The sequence below is a fragment of the Adiantum capillus-veneris genome, chromosome 7, assembly GCF_014529385.1.
Source record: "Adiantum capillus-veneris isolate H3 chromosome 7, ASM1452938v2, whole genome shotgun sequence".
NCBI lineage: Eukaryota > Viridiplantae > Streptophyta > Polypodiopsida > Polypodiales > Pteridaceae > Adiantum > Adiantum capillus-veneris.
In genome coordinates this window covers 140,957,362-140,985,048 of record NC_140937.1, presented here as the reverse complement: position 1 = coordinate 140,985,048, position 27,687 = coordinate 140,957,362, and the positions used below count along the sequence as shown (strand labels likewise).

General features: G+C 38.3%; 1 protein-coding gene across 1 annotated transcript; it reads right to left on the bottom strand.

The window, feature by feature from the left end:
• Positions 1 to 765: 765 nt before the first annotated feature.
• LOC147454710 (uncharacterized) lies at positions 766 to 27,687 on the bottom strand. Its single transcript, XM_086516568.1, has 5 exons — positions 26,679 to 27,687; positions 26,364 to 26,426; positions 16,145 to 16,311; positions 1,149 to 1,203; positions 766 to 1,067 (listed from the first exon to the last, which is right to left on the bottom strand). Exons 1-5 carry the CDS (start codon positions 27,591 to 27,593, stop codon positions 912 to 914), a joined length of 1,356 nt encoding a protein of 451 aa, XP_086372694.1. The 5' UTR covers positions 27,594 to 27,687; the 3' UTR covers positions 766 to 911.

Here is a 27,687-nt window from a genome sequence, read left to right as displayed (position 1 = left end):
CCAAATAATTATTGCCTACTCTACAAGCTAGATTAACACAAGCAAATACAACCCTTTCTTAAATTTTACTGGGTTTAGGGGTTTTCTTCAACTTAACATAGTTTGGTACTTGGACAGTGAAATGTCTTGCGGCCATTATTATGTTCAGTAGAAGGAGAATATCATCAGTTATTTTGCATGCATAATCAACCTTACTCAAGAAAGTGTTGCATCCAAAAAAAAAAGGCAACAATGAAAACCATCAACAACCAGATTCTTATTTGAGTTAAGAAGGCATTTTTAAAATATAAAGGACATTAAAATTTTTGAGTTTTCAGTCGTACTCAGTTGTATATAGCAATGAGGAAAAAACGTCTTCTTTGGCACAAAAACTTCCGTGTTTTACCATATACATACAAAGAACAAGTTTTCATGTAAATGCAAATATAATGCAGACACATCCATTTTTTAATATGGATTTAGTCATGTCTTGTGGCCTTATGGATTGGAAAATAGCTCCATATCTATTTTTCGTAGGAATTACACCTACGTGGCGTACCAAAAAAAAGACCCTAGCAAGAATGTTTCATGCCTTTTCTAAAAAGAATAGACATGGGGCTAAAGATAGCATGTTTAAAAATCTGCTAACATGGGGCCAAAGAGCCAAACAAGCAACCAAACAACCACCCAATTTGCTAAACATAGAAGAAGGTTTTTTTTTGGGTTTGAAAAAGCTAAGACTATATATATATATATTTAATACTTCCTCCTTATAAGGAGTTCATCAACACCAACAAAGTAATATCTATTATTACAAAAATACAATACAGAAAGCTAATTCTAATTACCAATATCCACTAGAATTTATTCTTGATTCTTTATTTTGTATACAAGGAACAACTCACACACCATTTCTCACCACCTAGATATCCTCATGAAATCCCTAAGTTGGGTAGAGAAAGCTTTAGATTTAAGTCTAGCTTTGCTACCACATTTGCTTTCACCACGTTGTTATGAGATGAATTTTCCTCCAAAGCTTTTGAGCCTTCAAAAGATTTCATTATGTTGGTATGCATGTAGAGGTGCATCTGTACACACCAAAAATTGAAAGGCTACATGTAAGTGACAAATTTCCTCTTGTCATCTTGAAAACAAACTTTTCAGCTTACTTGCTCTTCTGCTCTTTCAACTGCTATTGGAGGTCCCAACTTCAAAAAATTGTCTCTACATTTTGGCATTGAAAGTAAGAGATGGAATTGTCCACCAAAAACGACTTGTTAGCATTGTATCGCATGTCTTTTTTGATGAGTAAAGTTAACATCACACAATCAAGTTGAGAATTGGAGGAAGAAGTTTTCTTTTGGTGGCCGCCGCAAAGAGATTGATTATACATGCATTTTTGTGTTAGACAAATCACAATAACATATTAAATTTTTGAAGGAAAAATAAATGTCTCTATGGTAAGATCTAACATGCATGTTTGTGTGTGTTTGTATTTGTATGTGTAGAAAAAAGTTTTGGGACATTGTGTAGGCCTTGCACACCTCTCTCTCTCTCTCTCTCTCTCTCTCTCTCACTCACACACACACACACACACACACACACACACAAGCAAGATACAAGAAATAGTGGTATAAAAACCTAATGGACTAATCCTTCTCTCATAAATTCCCTTTTTCTTGATAAGCTACTCTACACTTATGTATATGTAGGCAAAAACTATACCCATAGGAAGAGTCTATTTTTCATCATAAAATGTGAGAGTATATCTACACATTTTTATAGACATCTTAGACATTTTTATCATAGGACGGAGCTTGCATGACCTTGAAAGATCCTTTCATTTATTTCACAAGGAAAAAAGAAAAATAATCTTTAAAGAGGTTAAATTATATTCTCACAATTTTTGAGTTAGTGGTGCCACAAAACAAGGAGAGACTAGAGCAAACTTTTGCATGCTCTTTGTAGTGCTTGACACATAAAGAATGCCTCAAAAATCATGCTACAAAAGCATTTTTGAGAGGAGCAATAGAACTCTTTAATGATTTATATCAACTAGTTTCCATCTTGTTACCTCTTAGGTGCTGTGACCCATTCAAAATACTCAAGTGAGTTAGAAATATGGTCTACACACTCTTGTATTCATCCTGTTTTTTATGTAAATTGTTTTTTAAATGCTACAAAGGGACAACAATGTAATCCATCAAGATGTTCTTATTGATTTCATTGAACCTCCCACTCAACTGCATTGAACCTCCCACTCAACCGCATAAACCTGGACGTCTTCTTAACTATCCGGGTATAGGTTAAGCTAGGCCTGAGGAAGGGGACACTTGAAAAACATTTGTGTTCTTAAGAAGAATATCCCACTTTTGTTTTTGCTTCTACGAGGAGAGAATAATGTCAAGGAAATGGTAGGACCAGAAGGGCACGACCCTATGATAAGCATGCACTATCATGTAGTCTCCTAAAAAGGGGCAAGGTGGCGTATATAGGGGCCAAGTGGCCAATATAGGAATATGGTTGGGTGGAGATGAGCATGCAAAGTTCTAGAGCCCTTTCAATGCCATTCTTTGTGCACATGAATACTGTGTGCCTAATTTTTTTATGCGTATGCATCATACATTCACGTGCACATAACGTTGCGATCAAGCTCAAAGATGAAAAAAGTGCACATTTTTCGTGCATGTGAATCCTGTTTATGCACCGTCGTGCTCGACATTACATGCCTGCATTTCTTTGTATCCATGAACCATGTGTTTTCTTGACGGCTACCCTCTTGCAATTTTTGTGTGTGCACATAATGCACGTGTTTTTTGAAATGAAGTGTACCTTTGTTTTGTGCACACAAATCACGTACTTGCATGAAAATGTTGACAGTTGTTTCCGCATCCCATAAGTGTTTTTTTTTGAGCAAAGGTTTGAAAAGTTTTGTACAATTTCCATATAATTTGAGAAGGTTTGTCTTTTGTATACCTTGAAAGCAGTGATAGGATTTGACACCCATCTGCCCTTCTTAAGGCATTTTGCCGATCGTATGAAGGCCAATTTTTTTTTGAGTCTATCATTGGAAGGGCTTGTTCAAAATTATCCTTTTTTATAGAGAAGGGTGAAAAAAAAGAATACATGTCAATGGAAGGGCTAATTAAAAAACATTTTATATATATTAATACTCATTTACAATATCTATATGTATATTGGTTATACTCATTGACAGAATATAGTATCTTGCCTTGTAACTTATGCAAAATTTTCTCATTGAAAGGGCAAACTGAAAATAAACCCTTCTATAGGGAAGGGTGCATTTTTCTACAACCCATCTTTTGAAAGAATAGGTTGCCCTTCAAATCCTAACACAGCTTGAAAGAGGTAGGATGAGAAAGGTACATTTATCTTCTTTGTGTGAGTTGCAAAACTCAACATGCTAAGCAGTCTAAGCATTGCAAATCTCTTATTAGTTTATGCATTAATCATAGTGTTTTTGATCTGTCTTCATTGAATGTTTCAAACCATGACTGCTAATTACACTCATCTTAATCTTTGTTTAGTATTCAATGTACTACCTTACATATGCATAGTACCAACATAGTTTATATTTTACAATGTGTTCGGAAAAACTATGCCCCAACTTAGCCTTGAGCCAATTGGAAATTGAAATTGGCTGCTTGAGACGATAAGAAAAAGAAAAAAATCATGTAAAGATTTGGCAAGAAATCGTATAGAAATGCAAAAGAAAAAGCGTATTTTGAATGATCTCTTGTTTAGGATTTCTTTAAAAGGGATTTATGTATGCTTGGCAAATCATAGGATAATTATGTGATTAAAGATTGATCTATCCAATTTTTGTATATAGAGTTATCCAACCCTAAAAATAGGAGGATGCCTTCCAAGGGGGTTTTATTGATTGGCAATACGATTTGACATCCGTCTTCCCTTCTTAGTGCATTTTCCCTTAAAGTCAAAAGGGCAAGAATTTCAATTGATATCGGGTCATGCCATTTCATTAGGGTAATCCTACAACAAAATAAATATAAAGATAAAATTCCATTATTAATAAAGTCAAGCTTTAGATATTGGGCATTAAATGCAAAGACTTGATGTTATCTTTGATGTTTCTAGATGCAATCCATTGTTGTCTTTACCTAGAAATGAACTTGACCAATCTTATTATAATGATTATAGTATTTCTATATGTTTTAAATCAGAATTTAAGATGGTTTTAGTCTCTTTTGGAAAAACTAACATCATATAGAGAAGCTAATTCAAGAAAATAGAATAAAATCAATGTTTTTCATGAAGAGAAGTGTCTAGAATATTCTATCTTTTATTATGTTAAGTAGCATGATGTATGTTTTTCTTTTGGGTGTCTTTGAAAGGGTGCCTCAAAATATTGCTCTTCTTCTAAGAAGGGGTGATTCTAAAGGAATCCCTTCAAATGTCTAATGTAGTTGCACCAATAAATTTTTGAAAATTATTCCTAAATTCAAATTAAAAATGAAAAGACCTACATATTTTGGAGAGATTTAGCATTTATAGATCTTCAAATATAGTCAATCATCTCTATTCTTTTCCACGGGTAGGCTATTCAAATTTTTCTAGAAAGTTTTTTTTTGAATGCTGGGACTTGAAGGTCTTTTAAAATTTAGTTATCTTAATGTACCGGTGAGTGCTCAAGAAAACCAATGTTTAGTCTAGCCCCACCTATCTCTAGAGTCTGGCACAAAACCTACAAAGCCTAGATGAATTTAGTGCAAAAACATTTGAATATAGGCAATTCACCTCTAAAACTTCTCATTTGCAGGTTTTCAAAGTTTGTGGTATAAACTTGGTCATTGCTCAAACCCCCCCAGCTTTAGTGTAATTCCATCTACAATTTTTTTGGTTTATCTCTAAATTTCAATATTTTAAGGTGAGAAAACCTACAAAGACAAAATAAAGAGCCAACAAACGATGGGGGCACCTGAAAGACATCCCTATTGAAGGGGAATGGCTCCTTTGCTGGAGACTTTAGTATGGCGGAGAAGAGAAAGGAATGAATCGGATCATAGCTGGCTCCAAAAAAAGAAAAATGGCTTAGCTTATGTGAGAAGTGGGCATTAGTGGACATGTGGGAGGTGGACCCTTGGAATAGCATCCGCGGGTTCACGTACACCAGCCTGTAATATGCTGGCATGGAATCTCGGCTGGAGGGTTGCTACTATTATCATCAAGCTGACTGATTGCCATCACTTCTTGAAATGAAGGTGGTGACTACACAATGCTTGTCAGATCACTTTTTGTTGTGCATGAAACTCAAAAAAGCCAAAAGAGAAGGTCACTACCCCAAAGGGTCTAAGAAGTTACTTGCTATAGGGGTCAACCTTTTCAAAGACACTCTTTTCAAAAGCTTGGCCTTGAAAGATATGAGCAAGCTTTGAAAAGAGTTGGATTTGTCAAACCCTAGGGCTTGGGATATCTTCACTAAGAATATTAAAAAAGCAACCAAAATTGCAAGCTCTAGAAGGAAGAAATGCCGCAAGGAGTGCCTTAAGCAGCTTGTTGATGACGTAGAACTACCAACCTCCAAAAAATAGAATGGGTCGGCCTCTGAAGCTGAGCATAAAAGGTGGGTAGAAGCTAAATTTGACCCGAACAATCAAAAACTCGAGGAGGCGAGGAAGGACAAAATATTACCCAGAGAAACCTATTCGCATCCATAGGAGGCCAATCAAGCACAATTCTTCAGGGCCCTAAACGTTAAGAGGAATTGGGGCCTTATACACTCACTCATAGATGGGTCTGGTTACTATGCTTGAAGACAACATTGCAAGAGGGGAGATTCAAGGGTTGTCCCTACCAAAAAATGACCAAATTCTTGCAAAGCTCTTTGTGGATGACTCCCTACTCTACCTCAAAGCTTGCCCACAGGTGATAAGGAAGGCTCTCAAGGTTGTGCAAATGTATGCCTTTGCATCAAGGTCAAAGTGTAGTATTGAAAAATCAAGGTTGATTTCACTCTCAAAAAATGACTCTTTTGATCCATCGTTGTGGACAGGGAAGATTTGTCAAAAGGGAAGGTATCCCGGCACTTGGGAGCCCCACTTGGGGCGGACGTAACCCACAAGCAAAGATTCTTATGGGTCTTGGAGAAGGTAAGGAACAAGATGTGAAGGTGGGAATATGTGCTTCTCCCCTTCCCAAGCTAAACAAAAGTGCTCAATTTGTTTATGCTCCTATACATAGCCTTCAATGGTGTGTTGCTTAAGTTGGCCAAATAAAAATGGAAAGAATTCTTGAAATAGGTGAAAAGATTTGTAAGGAAAAAAACAATAAAGACTTGCCTTGGCAATGGGCTAGCTAGAGGGAGTTCATAGCGAGACCAGTAGAGCAAGGTGATATCGGGAACTTGAACCCTAGTGCTCATGCAGAGGCACAATGTTCCATATTTATGGTAACAATCACAAAGCAAGACCAGGTTTGGGCTATTATGACAAAGGACATGATGGACAATGCTAAAATATGCTTTCAAGTGGCCAATGGAGAGGGCTTGAGATGTACGACAAATTGCTTGCCCTTTGGTGGTCTGGCCTAAGGCTTGGGGGCACTACACGTGAGCTTGTTTCAAAATGCAACAGAGCGACGGAGGCCTTGAATGGGGAGAGATAGCAAGGTATTTTCACAACTCTATAACTCGTTTTTCCCCATGCCTATCTAAGGCGGGAAGCATCCTATTGAACCCATTCTGGAGGAAAGTTACTAGAAAGATTAATAACAAAGGACTACATTGACTGGACTAGTTTTGGAACAACAACAACAATAGAAGATGTAAAGGAATAGACGAATTGGCTACCCAGTTTCACCTCAGTGGGATTGAAAGTATACTGGTCAATAGAGATTTAGAAGGGCTAAATAGATTCTATCTAGCTATTTGCAAGTCCAAGTTCATGCCGAAAGCATGGCGGTGGCCCAAGAACATAAATTTTCTTAAAACGCACGCCAAGGACATTTACCACACCCTAGTGGTCTCAACGGGTTGGTTTCACCCTTGAACAAGCAGTGGGGTAAGCATTGGTCGAAATCAAGATGCGTATCGATACTATTTGTTTTCTATGTGCATTGGCATCTCATATTGGATGGAATGTACATAAATATATATGTAACACAACCTTGTGGTTTTATCAAGAAAGGATAAGAAGATAAAGTGTGCAAATGTAAGAAGGCTTTGTATAGGTTGAAGCAGTGCCCTTGTGTTTGGTATGAGAAAGCTGACACTTAGTTTGTTAAAAAAAGCTTTTCTAACAGTCCAACTAAAAGCACTTTGTATGTCAAGCATGAGGGTGACTTATTTCCCATTGTCGCCTAAATGAGACACATATTGCTGAATTTAAGGCTGATTTGAATGCTACTTTCAAGATGAAAGACTTGGGTTTTTGCATCATTACTTGGAAATCCAATTTCTGCAGTGTGATGGAGGTATTGCTTTGTGTCAAGCAAGATACACACAACCATACTATTTTGGACTTGAGGACTGCAAACCTATTGCAACTCTAATAGAGATAGGTTTGAAATTGAGTTTTCATGATGTTGGAGATCTTGCTGATGCTACCCTTTATCAGGGATGCTTTATTTATGAATGCAAGGCTAGATCTTCAGTTTCTAGTCTCACAAGTTAACAGATTTATGCATAGCTCAAGGTCTAAGCATTGGAAGGCTATTAAGAGGATCTTTCACTATTTGAGTGGCACTTTACATCTTGGGTTGTTTTATCCCAAGGGGGGATAATTGCCACCAAATTTGCATGCCTTTTTGGACTCAAACTGGGCCGATTGTTATACATGCAAGTGTCCACAAGTGGTTTTTATTTCATGCTTGGAAATTCATGCATATCATGGTTAAGCAAGAAGAAACCTACTATGGACACTTCCAGTTGTGAGGCTAAGTATATGGTAGTCTGCATAGCTATGACGCATTATGGATGTTGGACAAGACACTGCCAACATCATCTACAATGATAGTCAGAGTGCATTGATAGTTGCAATGAACCCAGTTTTTCATGCTCACACAAAGCATATTGAGGTGCATTATCACTATGTTAGAGACTCTCAGTAGGTGAGATCAGCTTTGTTTATGTGCTGACACATGAGGACAACCTTGTAGATCTCTACACAAAGGCATTGCCTTGTGAGAAGTTTGAAGCTTTTTGCAAAGCTTTGGTCTTGCTTCCCTTTGTGGATTGATCATGTCCTTAAGGCATGGCACTTCCATATACACTAGGAGCTAGCATCAAAGACACTTGAATGCGGAGAAGCAACCAAATATTTCAAAAACTCCATACCCCGTTGATTCCCTTGGATCTCAAAAGTGAAAATTGATATGCTAAGTCTGTTTTGGAGAGAAGTTGCTAGAAAAGTCAAGAGAAAAAAGGTCTCATTCACTTGACCCAATTCTAGGACAAGGACGACATGAGATAGAAAGAAGTAGATCAGCCAATGCAATTTCAATAACATTGAGTGACTATTGATCAATAGAGTTTTCAATAGTCTGTGCTATATACTTACACTGCCTATTTGTGAGGCAAAATTAATTGGAAAACTTGGCACTGGTCTGAGAATAAGAACCTCACCAAACCACAAACTAAAAAAATTATGGAAAACTTATGTACTAGCTAGACATTTTCCCACTAAATTAACAATGGTGGAAGCATTGGTTGTGAATCTAGATGGGTACTGTTGATAGCAGGTAACATATGGGACCCACAATGGCCCCTAACTATGAAGATCTTCTTATGGAAGGCACTATGGGCGGATAAGATAATAACTAGAGGAATAGGCTCTGGTAGATACCGAGTTTACAAAGTGGCTAGTGAGGATCCCCTCCATTTGTTCCACAACTGCTACAAGAGGCCTAGTGGAAAAATTATGTAAAAAGGTTCAAAAGACCTAGAAGATCAATAACTAGAGAAATAGGCTTGGTAGATATTAAGGCTACACAGTGGCTACTGAGGATCCCCTCCATTTGTTCCACAATTACTACAAGAGTCCTAGTGAAAATTATGTAAATGGGTACAAAAGACTTGGAAGATCTTGTTCTTAAAGAACGACCTTCTCTTGGGAGGTAAGATTTGAAAGAACCAAGCCATCTAATTTGTACACATATTGTCCGTTTGCTACTTAAAACTTGGAAGGCTACAAACCATCATATCTTCAAAAACGAAAAGTGAACATCTAACTTCAAAGGGATTATTCAAGAAATCAAGGAAGTGATCTTCTCTATCTAAAAACATAAGAACTCTGAAGACTAGTATCAAACAATCAAAGCCCACTTATGTCCAATTTCTACTAGCCACCAAAATGTAATTGTCTAAGCTGCTCTCATCCATCAGGGACTAAGTAGCTCAAATTATGTATTGTTATCCCTCAAGGAACTTGGTGTACTTGAGGATATTTATACATTCCTTTTGGACTTAGTACAAATCCTCCACTCACAATTGTGAGGATGGAAAAAATAAAAAAATGACATTACATTTATATGAAAAGAAGGCCATCAAGATGTCCTTTAATGACTTCTTGTTTTGTTTGATCTCCCTAGAAAAGACTAAAAACAAGGTGAAGGATCATGATTCATAATGAAAATAAGGTATTCCTAGTGGCTTTAAAAAAATGAAAAGGTATTCCTAATTCAAAGATTCCCTCAACAACACCAAAAACAATGTGCTAATTTATAGCATGCAACAATGGGCGCAATGATAAAGCACGTAGATTTGCTATTGCATTGGTTGGATGGGAGAAGAATGGATACACCATTGAGAGAGAAAGAGGACACTTTAAAGAGAAGAAAATGCTAAATGAAAAATAAAGAAGAAGAGAAACGCAAATGGATCAATGAAAAATAGACCACCTCTTTATATGGACATAAAAGGTCTCTTGAGTTTTTACCTTTGTATATGTTTTGCCTTTCCACCTTCATGTGTCTTTTCATTTTCTAAACTCACCTTTCACTTACTCATTTAAAATGTTTTGAAAGAATTTTTATTTTTATGAGATTAGGAAGACTAGTAATGGATTCCTAAATAAGTGTTATTAACTTGGGGTGTAGCATCACACATGGCTCTAGAATTCCACATATGCCTCTCAAATTCCAAGATGTTGGTTTAAAAGTAAGAGTAGGGTCTTCAAAAAGTAGTGAATAGAGATACACTCCATTAAAAGGCCGCTCAAAGAATCCATTAAAATAGAAAGTGTGACTCTTGCCACTAGAGCTTCACTGGTATTTCTCTAATATATTAACTAGAGGTCTTTTCTCCAAACATAGAAAAGGAAAAAGTGAGCCTTGAATGAACCAACAAGTCACATTCTAAAGAATTCTAAATAAAAGAAAAGACAAGAAAGTAAAGTGAAGCTTTAAATGGAAAGAACCATTTTACGCTCAGAAGCAAGCAAGATTCAGGAGACTGGTCTAGGGATACCCATGCCATATCGTCAACCTGTGGGAAGGATTAGCCTAGGTGAGAGACGGTAGACATACAATTTGTAATCTCCAACACCTCAAGGCTCGACCTGAGCACGAGGCTGTTCTGTAAATTCTATGTTGTACTTAACACTAGTCTAGTAACTTAACAGGACATAAAAGTGTCCTTTCAAGGTTGCGGGAAAAAATTCCAAAACCATAGTAGATCCACTCATTTTGAAAAATCCTTTCATGAGATTATAGTACAAGGACTACTACTTATGGAAAAGATGAGAAACTTGTAAAATTTATCATATCTTGGTCACAACAAGCCTCCAAAGTTGATGGACCAGTGCATTTGACCCAAAACAACCATTTCTTATGGTTGATTGCATATAAATAAGAGTGGGGATTTTTGTAGAACATGAGATAAAATGCCCCGTTAACTTCAATGGGTTGGTGATCAAAACATATGGTTACTTTTGCCTCATTATTTTTTTTGGGGGCAAAAAAAAGGTACAAAAAAGTTGCATTTTTACCATTCTGCGGACCTATCACTAAAGTTTCTATAGTCACGCTCAATACTGATACTATATACATGTTTTCTTATTTTCCTTTGGGCCGCTGGATTCAAAAGAAGCCATGGAGCATGTCAAAAGAATAATGGATCTCTTACCAAGTGGAAACTTGGGGACAATGATGAAGTGCTAAATACAGCAAACATGAAAAAATTGGGTTTAGCATTATGACCTCTAGAATCCCAAAGAAACTACTCAATATCTAGCCAAATTTGTAATTTATAATTAGACAAAGTTACTAGCTACAAAATACACACAATTGGCCCGAGAAACTAGCAATATTGAGAAAGCTATACTTGTTACACTAAATGTCTTGTACTCTTCAGCAATCAAAAAACTCAACCATCATCATATACTATGCTATATAGCGTATTAGGTCCCCAAAAACTCAAGGAAGATTAGCTTTATGTTATACATGCCATTACACGATCAAAATTGCATTTGGATATCAAGAAAGCCACCAAAAAAATCATAAAAGTGCTAATTTTGGCCAAAAAACAAGATTATGCAATTCTTGTAAGTTGGTCATAACTTTCAATTGTAACACTTAGTTCTCCCTAGAAGCATCAAAACATGTTGTGAACTATGAAGGCTTATCCTCTAACAATCTAAACCAAACATGAAGTTTAGAGTGGTGTAGTTGCAAAAGTTGAGAAAAAGCCAAAAAAGGACCTGTCTTTTCACACAGTTTAGGTTTAAAAATGTTGTGCAAGAGTAAGGTTAACGAGTGAGATCGATATTCCGAAAAAAAAAGTCACGTTTTTTCAGCTCATAAGACAACTTTGTGGATATATAGCACTTAGAAATTCATTTTCATAGTCTTCAAATAATTCAAGCAAATGGTCACTTAACAGGACACTAAAGTGTCCAAGGACATAGAAATGTCATGTTACCATTCTAGTGTTAATACAATCCACTCACAAATTGTGAGTTTTGAAAAAAAAAAGGGGATTTCTAATATTTTTACAAGCTGCATCTAATAGAAAACAACTTTGAGGTTACATTAAATTGTGTCTCAATTGTGTAAAGTTGCATGTGTCCAATACACAATTTTCATGTATTTGAGCATGCTTGAAATAAAAAATTTCATTTATATAATTTTTAGTTTTGTCATGCTATATAGACATGTATGCTATCTAAGTAAATTACTTAGAATGATAGATATTGATGTTTGCGAAAACTACAAGTAGTAGTTTTTTTGTGTGAAGTGAAGCCAAATGTTTATTTTACATGGGAGACATTAAGTATTAAAATAAAAATAACTTCTGTAAGATCTCAAAGTAGAGAACTTGTAATCCTCTGACCCTCAAGGCTCGGTCTGAGCTTGAGGTTGATGTATATTTCTGATGTTAATACTATCCACTCACAATTGTGAGTTTTGAAAAAAATAAAAATAAAAATAAAAATAAAAATAACTTCAGATTTTTCATTACTATCAATAAATCATAGCATATTCCTCAAGAAAAGCCCAATTGGAGCATTAATATTCTCATTTGTATGCTTCTTTAGTTACAAGTTAGTTTTTGATAGATTTTGTCTGAAAAAATTGCAAAAATGTAGATCAATTTATAAATTTATGCAAAATTGAATCTTAAAAAAAAAAACTTGATTTGTTTTAACATATAAAAACACTATAGATCATAGCTTTGTACTAAGACCACATTGATTCTTTAATATGAGCTTTGAAAGACCATAAAATATCTCGTAGTCAACATTTTAAAAATTATAATTTTTTGACTCATATTTATAGAAGGCATGGAAAATACTCTTTGAGGATAATTTTTCTTACATTAAGTGTAAATACCTATTATAAATGACTTGTTAACATGAGTTTTTTAGACTACATGAGGAGTCCTCACTAAATCATTGGATTTTTGGTGCAATTGTGGACCATTGGATAAAGCTTGCAGATTAGTGCCACATGGGGAAATACTTTCTTTTGTAATATTTCCTTTACATCTTTGTGAGAGATCTTGACATGTGTTTACCTCTCTCCTTAAAGAGAGCCATTGAATATTGGTTTAGTCATTATTTTTTATGCTTTTGGAATATATTGTAATCTAAATAAGTAATTGTTACACTTGTTTTCAGAAAGTGCAATACTCTATGGCAACAAATTTTTCTTAAATGCTAGTGTCACTTTCTCATTTTTCCTCTCACAACGAACCCTCTTATTATTAAATTCCTTTCAATAGCATTATGTAGGCCATAGTGAACTTTCACCTTGTTTTTTAAAATTTATAGGCCTTTTACCTAACTTTTTGAGAAAATAGCTTAAAGTTTGGGTGAAATTTTGAGATAGAATAAAATCCTCAAGTATCACATCATGACCTAATCAGACAACGAACAACACCTCAAAATCTTATTTCTATTTATATAAAATGAACCTAAAGATTTGGTGGAAAAACATGACACGTTCGTATCTTACAAACATGACTAGCGTTGAAGAAAAAGGGTGTGTTTTATTCATTTTAAATTCACAAATAAGGGATTTTTAAAATAGGTGAATGCATGTGATATAGAAGGTTTACATAAAGTGAAACCGCCCACCTCCCCCCAACAAACACCTACACACACACACACACACCCCCTCTTGCACTTAACACTAGGTTTGTGTTTGAGCCATTTAAGTGGCTCAAACCACAATTGTGGCTAATTGTGGCTGGGCACCTCATCTTATAAAATTGGCTTTAAGGCTACCTATTTTTCATGAAACCATGTACATAGGATATCAATGAGGTCCTATCGCATAGAGGAACATTTTAATAGATCATTTATCCCAAAAAAGTACAAAAGAAAAACTAATGATTTTTTAAAAATAGTGAAAAGCCACTAAACTGGCTTTTAAATTTAATAGCATGAATGTTTTTGAGGCCTAGAACAGGTGACAGTCTTTTTGTTAAAAATGATATATTCATAAATTCTTATTGTATGCATGTCCAAGTATCAAAAAAACTTTTTAATGTGCTTTGAAGGTGTTTAAGGGGTCTAGTACATGGGATATCAAACCATTTCAACAAGTTTTGTTTGATTGTACTTAAAAGATGACCGGGTAGATTTATTGTAGGATGAGAGACTTTCCCTTTATTTTGCCACTCAAATGTAAACAAAAGCTTATATGTCCGTGCATTCAAGGCCCCTTTTTAAATCCCCTTACCTATGAATTTTCAAAGGAATTCAATGGATTCTTTTCTTTCAAACTTTCTTTTTTTTTTGAAATCGTAAAAAAAAATCCTTGAGTTTGTAAGTGTTTTTCTGTAAGTTTAAAGAGAATTAAACTCCCCTCTATTGAACTACTGTGATAGGTTACATTTTTTCAAAAATGACCGAGTCCTTGGAGGTGTGTGTGTTTATGCCAAGTGGATATGGATTGCCAAAAACAACCAAATGCCAATACATATGTGATTAAGACATTAAAAACCAATCACAAAAGACATATAGCAAGTGAACCTTTGCTGACAAGAATGTGTAATTTCTTTCAAGTACTTGTGATTTATACTACACCCATTCTTTCACTTTTCAATGCGAGATCGCGGAAGGAATGTTCATGCATAAGTTGAATTCTAGAAGTACTAAGTAAGATAAAGGAAGCTTTAAACTGTTTCTGAGTAGAACTTCCTAATCTAAGAAATGTGCATGTCCAATTATTTTGTGGAAGAATAGAACTCCCAATTTAAGCCAAGAGTTCGAACAAATTCTTAGAGGAGAACATATATAAACCGGAGAAGAGAGGAAGGGTAATGATTATTTGTGAAAATGTATGTGATAAACCAAATACACAACTAGCTACTTTTTGGTTCTAGAGTTTTAGGAAATTTAGATCATGGCAGTTTTGTAGGTTTGTTAGATGAGAAAGCCAAGAGTAAGTTGGAAAAGATAATTGGACATCACTTGAGAAATCATGCAAAGGTCTTCTCAAGACAGTGCATGCTTCAACACAAGAGTGAGAGGGAAGAATCATCGAGACCCAAAGAGGAAGAACTAAATTTAGCTCAACCAAACCAAAGAACATTAAAAAATACTTGAATAAGACCAAGATAAGGGCCAACTGCCCATGGAATAGGTAGACATTCCTCAAGGTAGTATAAGATGTAAAGATAGAGAGAACCTTTCACCATTGAACACAATGGTGAAATTTTCTTAAATTTTGGCAATTATTAGCAAATTTGTTCAAGCTAGTCAATATAAGCAATGCAAAGCCTTCTATAAAATTTTGCAATTATTTAGCTTTATTGTAAACATTCTACAATGAATATCTGCAAAGCCTTCAATCTAATTTTTATTACTCTTTTTAATTGGAGAGATTTTTGAAAGGCAAAAACAACCATTGTAAATAAGTAGTCTTAGTAGATAATTATTAGCACGAGGGGTGCACTATGTAATCATGTTAATGTATAACATGAGTTCGAAAGGAGTGGTTTTAAAATGCAAAAAAATTAGCAATTTAACAGAGATACATTAAAATAAGGGGTTTTTATATTCAATTTTGAATTAATTCCTAAAATAAGGTATCATTTTATCCATTTAGACATGTTAAAAGAGGGGTTTTTTTAATATCCTACGAACACACGTTATATAAGGGGGTATTGAACGGTGAACCCCCTGAGGTTATTGGAGAGTCTAGTTATTTCTAGCCTTCTCTAAAGATGGTCTAGCAAAAGTGATATTTGTCAAAGTAGTCATTCATTCTTGCTTTAAAACAAAGATGAACTTGGGCCAACTATTATAAAAATAGCTAAACTAGCCTAGAAATTCATAAACAAAGGTCCTTTATTGAGTATTTGCTAACTACCTAGAAGCATGTATATGCTAGCAAATGAGACGATCAATTGCCTTCTCAACCAATATTTAGCTAGTCGACAACCTTCACTTCTAGAGTTACTAGAGCCCAAGCCATTGAACATCCATAGAGCTGATCCTCCCTCTATAACATGCAAAGAGGAGTGAAATAATGCAAAGCTTGTCACATTCTCTCTCTCTCTCTCTCTCACACACACACACACACACACACACACACACACACACACACACACACACACACACACACACACACGAGGGAGAGAAAAATACACATGAAGACTTGAATTACACAACAAAAGGGAGATTATAGCTATTTATTATAATCTAAAAGTAAAATGTAAAGGAAGATGTCAAAGGCAAACCTTGGCAAGCTACCCATGCTAAAAGATCCTCTATCTTTGGAGGTACCCTTTATTTTCCATGGAGGTCTTGTGGCATCGAATGAAGCAGCTATATCATAATCTTGTTGTGTCAAGTTAAGATCCAGACAACATTTTGTCCATGTATCATTAAAATGGTTTTCCATGTCCTGCATTCAATCAAAGTATCAGTTTGCCACCCACGCCATTTAAAAAAAGCACAAGAGCTATTAGCTTCTCCATTCAAATTGTTTTTCCACTTTTTTGCTTCAAGAAGGTTTTAGAAAGTAGGACAACAACCATTATGAGAATTTTAGGACATCTTAGCACATATTATACATTAAGGCTACCACATAGTTAAAGGTAATGTCAAAATCTTAAGACCAATTATTTATTGATAAAACAATATTTTAGCCTTATTTTTTTGAAGTAAATTGGCTAGGTAATCAAGGTTTACAAAAATCTATGGTATATACCAAGATTTATTCCTAGAATGTCCCAAATTTGATCTTGAAAATTAAGGCCCAATCAATTAGTAAGCAATTTTGTTCACTCCTATCAGGCCCAATCAATTATTAAGCAATTTTGTTCACTTTCTATCAAAAAAGTTGTAAAATAAGCCAGATTATGTGAACAATCCTTCATGATTGAATTGTAATAATCAATTGTTTTATAGAATTTTTTTCCAACTAAATACTTGGTTATAGTAGAGAGAAAGTGTTGTTTCTGTTATTTTTCCATCAAATTTACTATTTATGGTCTGAAAGTAGCAATGTGGTTATACTCTTCAAGCTTTCAAAGTACCAATGTGCTTATTCAAACACTCGATTGCATGAATATGGTAGTGGAATCAACTCCACACATAGAGAAATATATTAAATGGAATTTGGTAATCCACTAGTCATGTAAACCACCTAGTTAATGGGCATTATAATGGAAGAAATTGCATGCATGTGATGTCTCATTGCATGCACCTCCAAAAATGTAAGTATAGTTAATACACGAGCTCAAAATAAGGGGTATTTAATTTGTTTGGCAAAATGTTTAAAATTTAACAAGAGTACATTCACAAAAGGGGGTTAATTTTATTGCCGTCTCAGAAAAATCCCATAATTTCTTTAAGGAAAAAGGATATATAGTTTTATTATCTCATAGCATGTAAGTATATGAGTTTTTTAGTACCCTTTTTAGTACGCCCCAAGCAAAGGATCTTTGTTGATTCTCCTTAACGAGACACTTTGCCAAAAACCTATTTTTGATATAGTTGATTTTCTTTAGTTGAAACCCCAAGGGCCCAAGGTGATTTCTCCTTATCATTACAAGTGAATTCTTTAGGTCACTATGAAGACAACTATGTGTTGAACGAGTCTTATATTGCAGCTACTATGGAGGGTTTTGCTACTATGGAGGGTTTTGACAAATGTTCTGCAAATGCTTTGAAAGCTTTGAAGCTATGAAGAAATTTTTTAAACCTTAAGCAATATATACTTAGTATGCTTCATAGACTTCGCATGATCTTAGTGCACCAATAAGATGTTAACCTAGTTATAACATCGGCCAGTAAACGAGGGGGAGTGAGGGGATTGATGGTCAAGGTCGGTGGATGGAATCTCGAGACGGAGTAATTAAACTCGGGAAATGCAAAAATTGAGGTAGTACGCAAGATCTCCCACCTCCCACGACCTAGGTTTTGATTTCTCAGCCCATGTTTCAAGTCATATGGGCTAACCACCTCATTAGCATGCACATTGTATACCCTCCTCATGTTTATGATGTTATATTGTGAGTCAACATGTTCTGCTGGGTTTTTGAGGTTTAATTCATGTCCGGGTTCAGTGTTAACTTGGGGGGTTCACTATGTGTAGAACTACCATATCACGTGCGTTCAAAACATGTTTGTAAAACTCTTTATCTGTGAATTTTGTTAAGAATATAATGTACCCTTTTCTTTTAAAAATTTGTAAGCTTTTTCAAATTTGAAAAAATAATGCCCTTCTTTAAATATATTTTTGTAAGTTTTAAGAACTTTAAATACCCTTCTATTGAACTCACGTGATAGGTCACATTTTTATTAGGTGACCTCCCCGGGAGTGTTAATATGACATATGTAGCTACGATTGGCCTAAATTTGTGTGCGTGGACTTCCCTAGCGTAAATCCTGTCATCCCCTTCATTCACAAGAAGATTTAGAAATTTTCTCATGTAGGAAAACGAAGTCTTTGTCTTTTCCATTGTTTTTCATACAATGAGTAACATCATGAGCTTCTAATCGAGAGGTACTGCATACCTAGCTAGGTACGATTGGGGGCACGGGACCGCCCCCCCCCCCCCCCACCGGGCCGACGGTCCCTTGCCCCCAATCCACTACAAGCTATGCTTAACATACTGCGACGCTCATACTGCGACGCTTAAATATGAAAATGCACGGCGTCGCTATATGCGTCGCTATGTTACTTGTAACATAGCAACGCTCATAGCGACGCCGACATGGCTAAAAAAATAACCGAGAGTTTTCGAAAACTCAGATCTCAGATCTGAGTTTTCGACGCGCTCTCAAGCAAGCAAGGTAACGCTCTCCCTCTCTCTCTCTCTCTCTCTTTTTCTTCTCCACACACACACACACACACACACACACACACACACACACACACACACACACACACACGAGGAGAGAACGGAGAGCCAGGTATGCTCCTTCCCTTTCCTCACTCTCATGTTCCCTTCCCCTCTTTCTCTCTCTCCTTCTCTCTCTCTCTCTCTCTCTCTCACACACACACACACACACACACACACACACACACACACACACACACACACACACACGAGGAGAGGAAGGAGAGCCAGGTATGCTCCTTCCCTCTCCTCACTCTCATGGTCCCTTCCCCTCTTTCTCTCTCCCTCTCTTTCACACACACACACACACACACACACACACACACATTGTGTTTTTGAGAGAGAGAGAGAGAGAGAGAGAGAGAGAGAGAGAGAGAGAGAGAGCACAAGCATAAACAAAAAACGCACACATATGCATACACAAAGAAAGCACACACACATTGAGAGAGGAAAAGAGAGAGAGCATGCATAAACCAAAAATGCGCATAGACACATGTATAATCAAAGAAATCACACACACATTGAGAGAGGAAAAGAGAGAGAGAGAGAGAGAGAGAGAGAGAGAGAGAGAGAGAGAGAGAGAGCATGCATAAACCAAAAAAACGCACACATATATGAATAATTAAAAAATGCACACACATTGAGAGAGGAAAAGAGAGAGAGAGAGAGAGGTATATATAAAACAGAGAGAGAGAGAGAGAGAGAGAGAGAGAGAGAGAGAGAGAGAGAGAGAGAGAAGAAGAAGAAGAGAGTCTTAACATCGTAGGAAAGTATCCCAAGAGACCTTAAAGATCTAGTCGACAGGAGTTGAACTCAAGACATGTTATTCATAAGAGAAATGGCATAACCAATCTATCACACTTCGGTGATAGAAAAGTTATACCATTTTTCTCCTTTTTTTATTGACGTGCACACACCCGAGAAGAAGAGAGTTTAATTTAACGTCGTAGGAAACTAATTAAAGAGACCTAAACATCTAGCCGACGAGGAGTTGAAACCAAGACTTGTTATTCAAGAGGAAAATGGCATAACCAATCTACCACATTTGGGTGATAGAAAGGTTATACCATTTTTCTCTGTTTATTGGCACACACACACCCACACACACACACAAGAAGAAGAGAGTTTTAACGTCGTAGGAAACTATCCCAAAAGACGTTAAAGATTAGGTTAGATGTAGACTTTCGTTAAATTAAATTTAGGTTTATTTAAGTTAAATTAGATTAGATTTATGTTTATTTTTAGTTAGATTTACGTTTGATTAGATTTAGGTTTATTTACGTTAGATTTAGATTTACGTTATATTAGATTAGATTTAGGTTAGGTTTGTTATATTAAATTAGATTTAGGTTATTTAATTAAGGTTATCAGAAACGACGAGGAAATCGTTTAAGATAAGGTTAGAAGAAATGACAAGAAAATGGCGAGAAAATTTCCTGCGCTCACAGCCTCAATAGTCCATGCGGACCAGCAATTTCACATGCATATTCGACTACTGCTACCATACAATAAGCCGTCATGTTCAGCTAATGGAAGAGCAAATTGAGCATACATAGAAATTAGTGATGCAAGATGACGATTTCAAGGGTCACACACACACACACACATACACCACGCACATCCCGTCAAATCTAGAATAAGAATTAAGTGCCTTGAGTAGACATCAGCTACACTGCAAGAATGACGTACCTGCATGCTACAAACAAAGATCTACTATGAAAAGATGTTAAGATGCTGTGAAATGCTACAGCTAGAGAAGAGGCAAAGGGGTTTTGTCCACTACATGCAGTATCATGTAGACGCGGGTGTGTAGATTTCTTGTACCCACAAATATAGGCATTGACCAATAAAGATGAGATTATAACCCGGTGGTTCTGATCTCCGTGCACCTCTAGAACGAGGTGTGCGGGGATTGGACATGACTAGAGAATGTGAGGTAGTTAAAGTGGGAACAGAGAGAGAGAGAGAGAGAGAGAGAGAGAGAGAGAGAGAGAGAGAGAGAGAGAGAGAGATAAAAGATTCTAAATATATGTCAATAGAAGATTAAATTTATTGTCCAGGTTATAAGATTTTTGCCCTCATTATGAGTAGTGACGAGGATGTGGGGCAGTCCAACCGAAACACCTATCTCTCAACGAGGATCTTATGTCCTTGTAACCATTGCAAGCATGCTGTGCGACGGACAAGACGCGTTTCTTTGTAGCACGTTCGCGAATTTGGCGAGTTCGATCCATCTATTATAGATCGAGTTGTTGCCAATTATAACTTGTCGGACTCTGACGCTGGCCAACAGGTAGCAATCTTGCAACCCAATAGACGTGTTCGTAGGCGCTTTGGTCAAGCAGCATATGTGAGGCCACAAGATGTAGCCTCTGACAGCTCGGGGGATGATCATGCAGACCACATTCCCAACGAGGCAATGTTTGATCCCGAAATTGAAGAAATGATCGAGACGATCATGGATTCAAAAAGGCTTGTCTATGATGATATGAAAAGTGAAGCCAATACGCCATTGTATAATGGAGCACGTGTGTCTAGATTGAAAGCGCTTCTAGTTCTTCTTAACATGCAGACAAAGTTTGGATGGAGTGACACTAGCATCATAGCGCTTTTCAAGTGATCTATTACAATTAGTTTACTTTAATAAAACTCTAAATGTATAATGATCTGATAGACTTTTACACAATTGTACCGTATTTTTATGTTGTGTAGATTGCTCAAAGAGCACATACTACCAGTTGATAATGTGATGCCAGATTCTAGAGAGGAAGCAAGAAATATTTTGTGAAACTTGGGGATGGATTACAATTTGATCCACGCTTGTCCTAATGACTGCATTCTTTTCAGAGGGGAATACATAGACATGGAGAAGTGTCCGAAATGTGATTCCGAACGATATCGAGTAGATCTCCACGGAACAAAAATTCCGCAAAAGGTTTTGCGACATTTTCCTCTGCTTCCTCGCATCAAGCATTTCTTCGAATGTAAGTCCATGGCTACCCTAGCATCATGGCATGAGGAGAATAAATCTTCGGATGGTGTGCTACGGATTCCTGCAGATTGTGCAGCCTGGAAACATATAGATGGAACATGGACGGATTTTGCCAGGGAAGCTCAAAATTTGCGCTTAGGCCTGGCTATGGATGGCGTAATCCATTTGGTCAAAGATCAACATCTTACAGTGTATGGCCCGTTGTCTACAATATTCCCTCGTGGTTGACTACGAAGAAGGGGCACCTATGGCTAAGCTTGATTGTGCTGGGGTGATATAAAGTGAAGAATATGGATGTGTATCTTCGTCCACTATTGGAAGAGCTACAACAATTGTGGATTGGCATAGAGGTGGTGGATATGAGCCGACACACAGGTCGACGGAATGCTTTGATCAGAGGCATTCTAATGTGGACCATGCATGACTATCCCGGACTAACAGAATGCTCTACTAAAGAAGGAAAGCTTACCGGTTTGAAGTCACACGACTGGCATAAAATGTGTCAGGTATGTTCATAGTGGAGTATATTATAGTGAGAATTGTGTAACAAATTCGTGTGTGGACGTACTTTAATATCATTGCTGCACGTGTTTTGTAGTTTATTTTACCGGTTTCCATCGAGGATGTCTGTCTCTTGACGTCCGTAACACAATCTACAAACTTGCGAAGTTGGTACAATGGATCTCACAAAAGGAGATCAACGTAGACTCCATACCATTCGCCAAACTAAATGATGCGGAGGTTGTGTGTATGTTTGAGAAACATTTTCCTACTACCATGCTAACCATTCAGGTGCATCTTCTTGTTCACATAGTTGATGAGGTGGAAATAGCCGGCACAGTACATTCCAGATGGATGTTCTTTTTAGAGCGTTTCATGAAAACGCTCAAGGGATATGTGCATCAGAAGGCACGTCCGGAGGGTAGCATGGCAGAAGGTTGGTTGGTATCAGAGTCCCTAGTGTACATTGGAGAGTGGCTAGACGGATTCGATAAAGCCCGGGACACGCTATGGCGAACCATAGATGATGAGCGCATATCTGGAATTGTCATGTGCAATCTCGGTGTTGAGAAGAAGATGACGTAAGATCTAGAGGCTAAAATCAACTGATTTTGCATGCTTCACAATCCAGTCATGCAGAAGTGGATCTCACAATATGAGGATGCAAAGCAAGAGCGACAAAGGGCAAGAATTGAGTGGAGACGGGGAATTAGACGACCACCGATGCACTATTCGACGGGTCTGGAGAGCCTACCAACATTCATGAGCTTAAGATGGTTGCACAACCAACTGAAAAGCGCACAATAGTGCGGTGAAGAAGTGACTGAGGAAGAGTGGGAGTACTCTAGGGGTTGCGCGACCAAGGTAAGTTTGTAATGTACGACTAGTAACTTTCTAGATGTTTGAACGGCCACTCATAATCTTTGTTGGTTGTAGTCTAAGTCATACACAACAGCATGGTGTAAAGGTCGACATTTTAGGGTGGAACGGATCGACAAAAAACGTTTTACTCAAGATTGTGGAATCATGGCAAAATTTGAAAAGTCTAGTCGATGACGGTCCTCTGATGCAGATCCTGTGGTGGCGGAACTCACTTACTTCGGCACGCTACAAGAGATTTTGAGGATCGATTATAGAGGATTTTGTGTCCACTTGTTCGACGTGCAATGGTTCAAGATAATCATGGAGGGTCGCAACGCTACTGTGCGTAGAGGAGAGTCTGGTTTTCTTGAGGTGGATTCAACTAAGAAATGGACTGACCTAAGAGACACTTTCGTACTACCCGAGCATTGTGAACAAGTAAGTATGTAAATAGTTAACGTGTGTTTTAGAATTTATGTGCTTGGAAGCTCTCATGTAAGTTATGTGGCTCTAGCAGGTCATATTTCATCCCACAAAGTCTCCATCAAACTGGTGGTACGTCATAGAGGTAGCCCCTCGCAGTGTACGGACGTATGAAGGCTACCATGTACCAATTATCACAGCGGCATCAATGGAGGAGATCGGAGAAGATGCCCAGTCAGAAGCCGTGGAGGTGGTGCCAGACGAACATCAAGCTGCTACTCTCTATGGGGTGCATGCAGAGGATCTACAAAATGAAACAGAGGACATCTGTTTAAACGGAGAGCTCTATATAGATATAGGAAGTTATGTTGAGCTATGCAAGGATGAGAGAGAGATCTCTTAAAGCTATAAATATTGTATTTGAACAAGATGGCTCTGTTTTGTAAATTCAGAGTTATGCACTTGCCTCTTTCATCACTCAACTTGAATAGAAGAAGAACGCTTTCTGTTGCTGCTAGCCTTTGAACATTCCAAAGCTACATGCACATTCAAGTTCTTGTACAATTCTCCGGCTCATTAAGTATTTGCGTCATTGCGTCATTGCATCATTGTATTTATATGCGTCATTGTATTTAATGGTCTTTGCGTCCACTCCAGGTACGTATGCTCTAGGTATGTTCTCATTAGCAGAGACGACGAGCACCTCCTCCTCCTCCTCCTCCTCTCTCTCTCTCTCTCTCTCTCTCTCTATCTACTTGTCCATGTTTTCTACTCCATTCATTCAATATTAAGTTTAAATATTCGTGTGTTTAATGCAGGTATGGATGATGACGAGTTTATTTCTTCTTTGTCACCCCAGCAGAGACAGTGGTACGTGGAGCGTCATCGCTCTGGTGCACCATCGTGCGTTCCTACTCCATCTGCATCTCCCTCTGTTTCGGAGTCCTCAGCGCGCTCCGAAGCTTCGGTGTCGATGAGACGATCTTCACACTCGTTTAGGCACCGGCGCTCTAGTGGTGGCGGTGGCGGTTGTTGTGGGGGTGGCGCCACCGATGCTTCGACACCTCCTCGTGTTCGACGAGGCTCTTTACCCTCCCCTTCTTTGCCCGTCCCGACACCAGCCACGGCATTGCCATCGACACCAGGTTTTGCGCGGCTGAGTGCCGTTCCCCACAGCTACACACCACTAGCTACTCCTCCAGAGTCACTCCAGTGGACACTCCTCGCTTCGGGGCTCAGACTCCAGCGGAGACACGTGGCGTCCGTACCCCCGTTGACACGCCGCTAGAGACCCCTGTCGAGACACCCAGGTTCACGCGTCAGCGGCGAGAGGGCTTGCCTTACTCCGTCAACTTCAGCGGCGGCATCATCTTGGATGATGACGGCAAAATGTTGATTTCGCGCATGCGCGGTCTTTGCTCTCAGGTGTTTAGATACTACATACTAAACACCTGGAGTGAAGTACTGAATGAATTAAAAGACAGAGTCATCAGCATGCTTCATGACGAGTTTCTCGTTCCAACACGGGATGACCGCTTCAATGAAGATGTGATGAAGGTTCGAATGCGCGAATACTGCAAGCATAAGCATTCCGAAGTGCAAAAAGCAATCAAGCATGGATGGAACATACCAGATTGGCTGGCCAAAGAAGATTGAAAGCATGCGAAGAAAGAAGCGCGTGAGAATCCCGACAAGTGGAAGCAACAAAAGGAGGCAGCCAGAGCGCGAGTAGAGGCAGGGAGATCGCACCACTTGGGGAGCGACGGGTGGGCATCATTTGAGGCCGATTTTGTAAGTGTTCGCATCTATGTTCGATAGTTTAGGGTTTATTGGATTTGAAATTCTAACATAATGGATTCTTTGTATGTTTTGACAGTGGTCGTTTACAGGACGTGATCCCAGTCCGTACGAGTGTGAGTACGCAGGCAGGAAGGGCTTTAACGTCTGATTAAACGACGTCAGTTTAGCCATAGCTAGATAGCATTAGTTTCTTTTTGTCCTAGCTTATGTATCATGAGACCATGTAACTATGTATTTTTGAAAACCATGTATATTTTTTAAATAATGACAATGGTTTGTAACTATTACAATTGTCATTTATTTACTTCCATCAATTCATGCTTGTCATTTTTGTATCTTTATTTTACAAACAATACGCACTATGGATGTTGGAGTTAATGATTATATTGTCATGTGGGTGACTATTTTGGGTCTATATTTACCTTTGCAATTTTGTTCAAAGGTAAATAGACCAATGAAACATTCAATATGGTTGATGGGTGGCAGGGCATTCCCCAAAAAATTTTAATCTCGGGCGTTGCTATGGGCGTCGCTGTATTAAGCTCTACAGCGTCGCTATATAGCAACGCTAATAGCGACTACTATAGCGACGTTCTCTTATCGACGTTAATAGCGACGCTTTTAGCGACGCTGGGGGTTTAAAAAACCCAGTGTATTTTCGTCGCTATAAGCATCACAAGAGCACACAACCTCTTGTAGTGATCGTACCTAGCTAGGTATGTAGTGGCTCCCTCACAGAAGCTCATGAGGTTGAGGTAAGTCACAATGTGGGAATTATTGTGAGAATTTGTCCAAAACTTCTTGTGATTTAATGCTCGGTGTTAGTGCTGAGACCTTCCCACTTGCATATTGCATGATTTCCTGATATAATGATTAGCTGGTCTCTTTGCTTAATCATTTTTAAAGAGCCTAATAGAACTCATTGGGCCATATGGTTTTGGTTGTGTAACGCTATTTATGAATTTAGGGCATATTGGAGACAATTTAGAACAATATTAAGATGCACACTATAAAACTGCAAAAATGGATTACCTGTTGCTTTTGGAAAGAAGGAAGCTCGAGCTCCATTGATTTTTGTAGAGCTGGTGATAATGCCTGTAGTGTAAAGTAATTATCAGCGATTAGTAATAGAAAGATGTCACCTGCATGCACCAAAACTGTCATAGAATTTAGCCCTATATACGGTTCCCTCCTTTGTAAAATCCATCCTTTTTGCCTTACAAAACCCCCCTAATTGTACACTTATGTGCCACCATAAGGTAACCTTCAGTGAATAGAACTGTCTATAGTTATTGATTCTTATAGTACTCTACATGATTTTCGACTCTTATAATGAATAAGGTTTACCTCTGGTACAATGTTGTTATAGGCAGATAATTGCTTGATGGAAGAGGGTGGGCAACTCGGGAAAGAGAGAGAATGTATAATCTCCTCATTCTCCACTGTTGCATTGTATGTGGCCTTGACATTATTTTCAGCAGCTTGAAAAGTGACATGGAGGCAGCTTGAACGATGCATAGGAAAAAATGAGTGCTCTTGTTGGTTTGGGTACTGCAGATCAAGCAGGCCCTGATCTCCATAGTTAGTGCTCATGATCAAATTATGAGGGCTGGTTCTGATATTTGCCGAAGGGCTGGTGCCCAAAATCGGAATGATATAAGGGCTGCAGGAAGTAGCTGGGGTTGGAATGAAGCTGGAGTGAGGAGGTGATGGCAGAGCGGCGGCGGAGATGAAGTCATGATTAGGGTTTAGAATGAAGGTTGGGGGAGGGGCTAGCGATTGCGGAGGAGCAGCGGCGGTAATGAGAGAATCGGGGTTGTCGATGGTGCTGGTGAGGCTTGGCGGCTTGATGAATGTGCGGGGCAGCGTTGCAAGGAGGGAAAGGTTAGGGATGGAGGGTGGGGAAGGCCGGGATGGAGAGTAATTAGAAGCGTGTGCAGAGATATGGGCATTGCAGGAGAAATGGGGGTGGGCCGGATGCAGGGCGGAAGAAGGCAAGGGCGGCTTCTGCATGCAGACGCTGGCTTTGCAGTAGGCGCTCATGAAGTGCTGCTGCAGCTCGGCGTTGTGTAGATAAAGAAGGTGCTCCTGCTGCTCTTCTTGCAGGCGGATCCGCTCAAGCTCAGCCACGCCAAGCCCCCGCTGTGGCCGCTTCATCGCACTCTGCTGCTTGCTGCTGCTGCCGCCCCCGGGCGCCATATTGCTGCCCTGCAAGCCTGCATGCGGCGCCCTCCTACTACTAGGCTTACTAGGCTTGCTCATATTGTGCCTGCCTCCCTAACAAGCGGCTTGCTCATCTTTTGCCTCCTGCCCTAACCAGCCTACTTCTTGCCACATATTTGCTTTGCTAATTCCT

What these genes read in the sequence shown, in the direction of transcription:
- LOC147454710 (XM_086516568.1), bottom strand. Translation starts at nt 27,593, where the DNA reads ATGAGCAAGCCTAGTAAGCCTAGTAGTAGGAGGGCGCCGCATGCAGGC. An exon ending in ATAACAACATTGTACCAGAG is followed by an intron (nt 26,427 to 26,678) that starts GTAAACCTTATT and finishes TTTACACTACAG; the next exon opens with GCATTATCACCAGCTCTACA. An exon ending in CTTCTTTCCAAAAGCAACAG is followed by an intron (nt 16,312 to 26,363) that starts GTAATCCATTTT and finishes GATTGAATGCAG; the next exon opens with GACATGGAAAACCATTTTAA.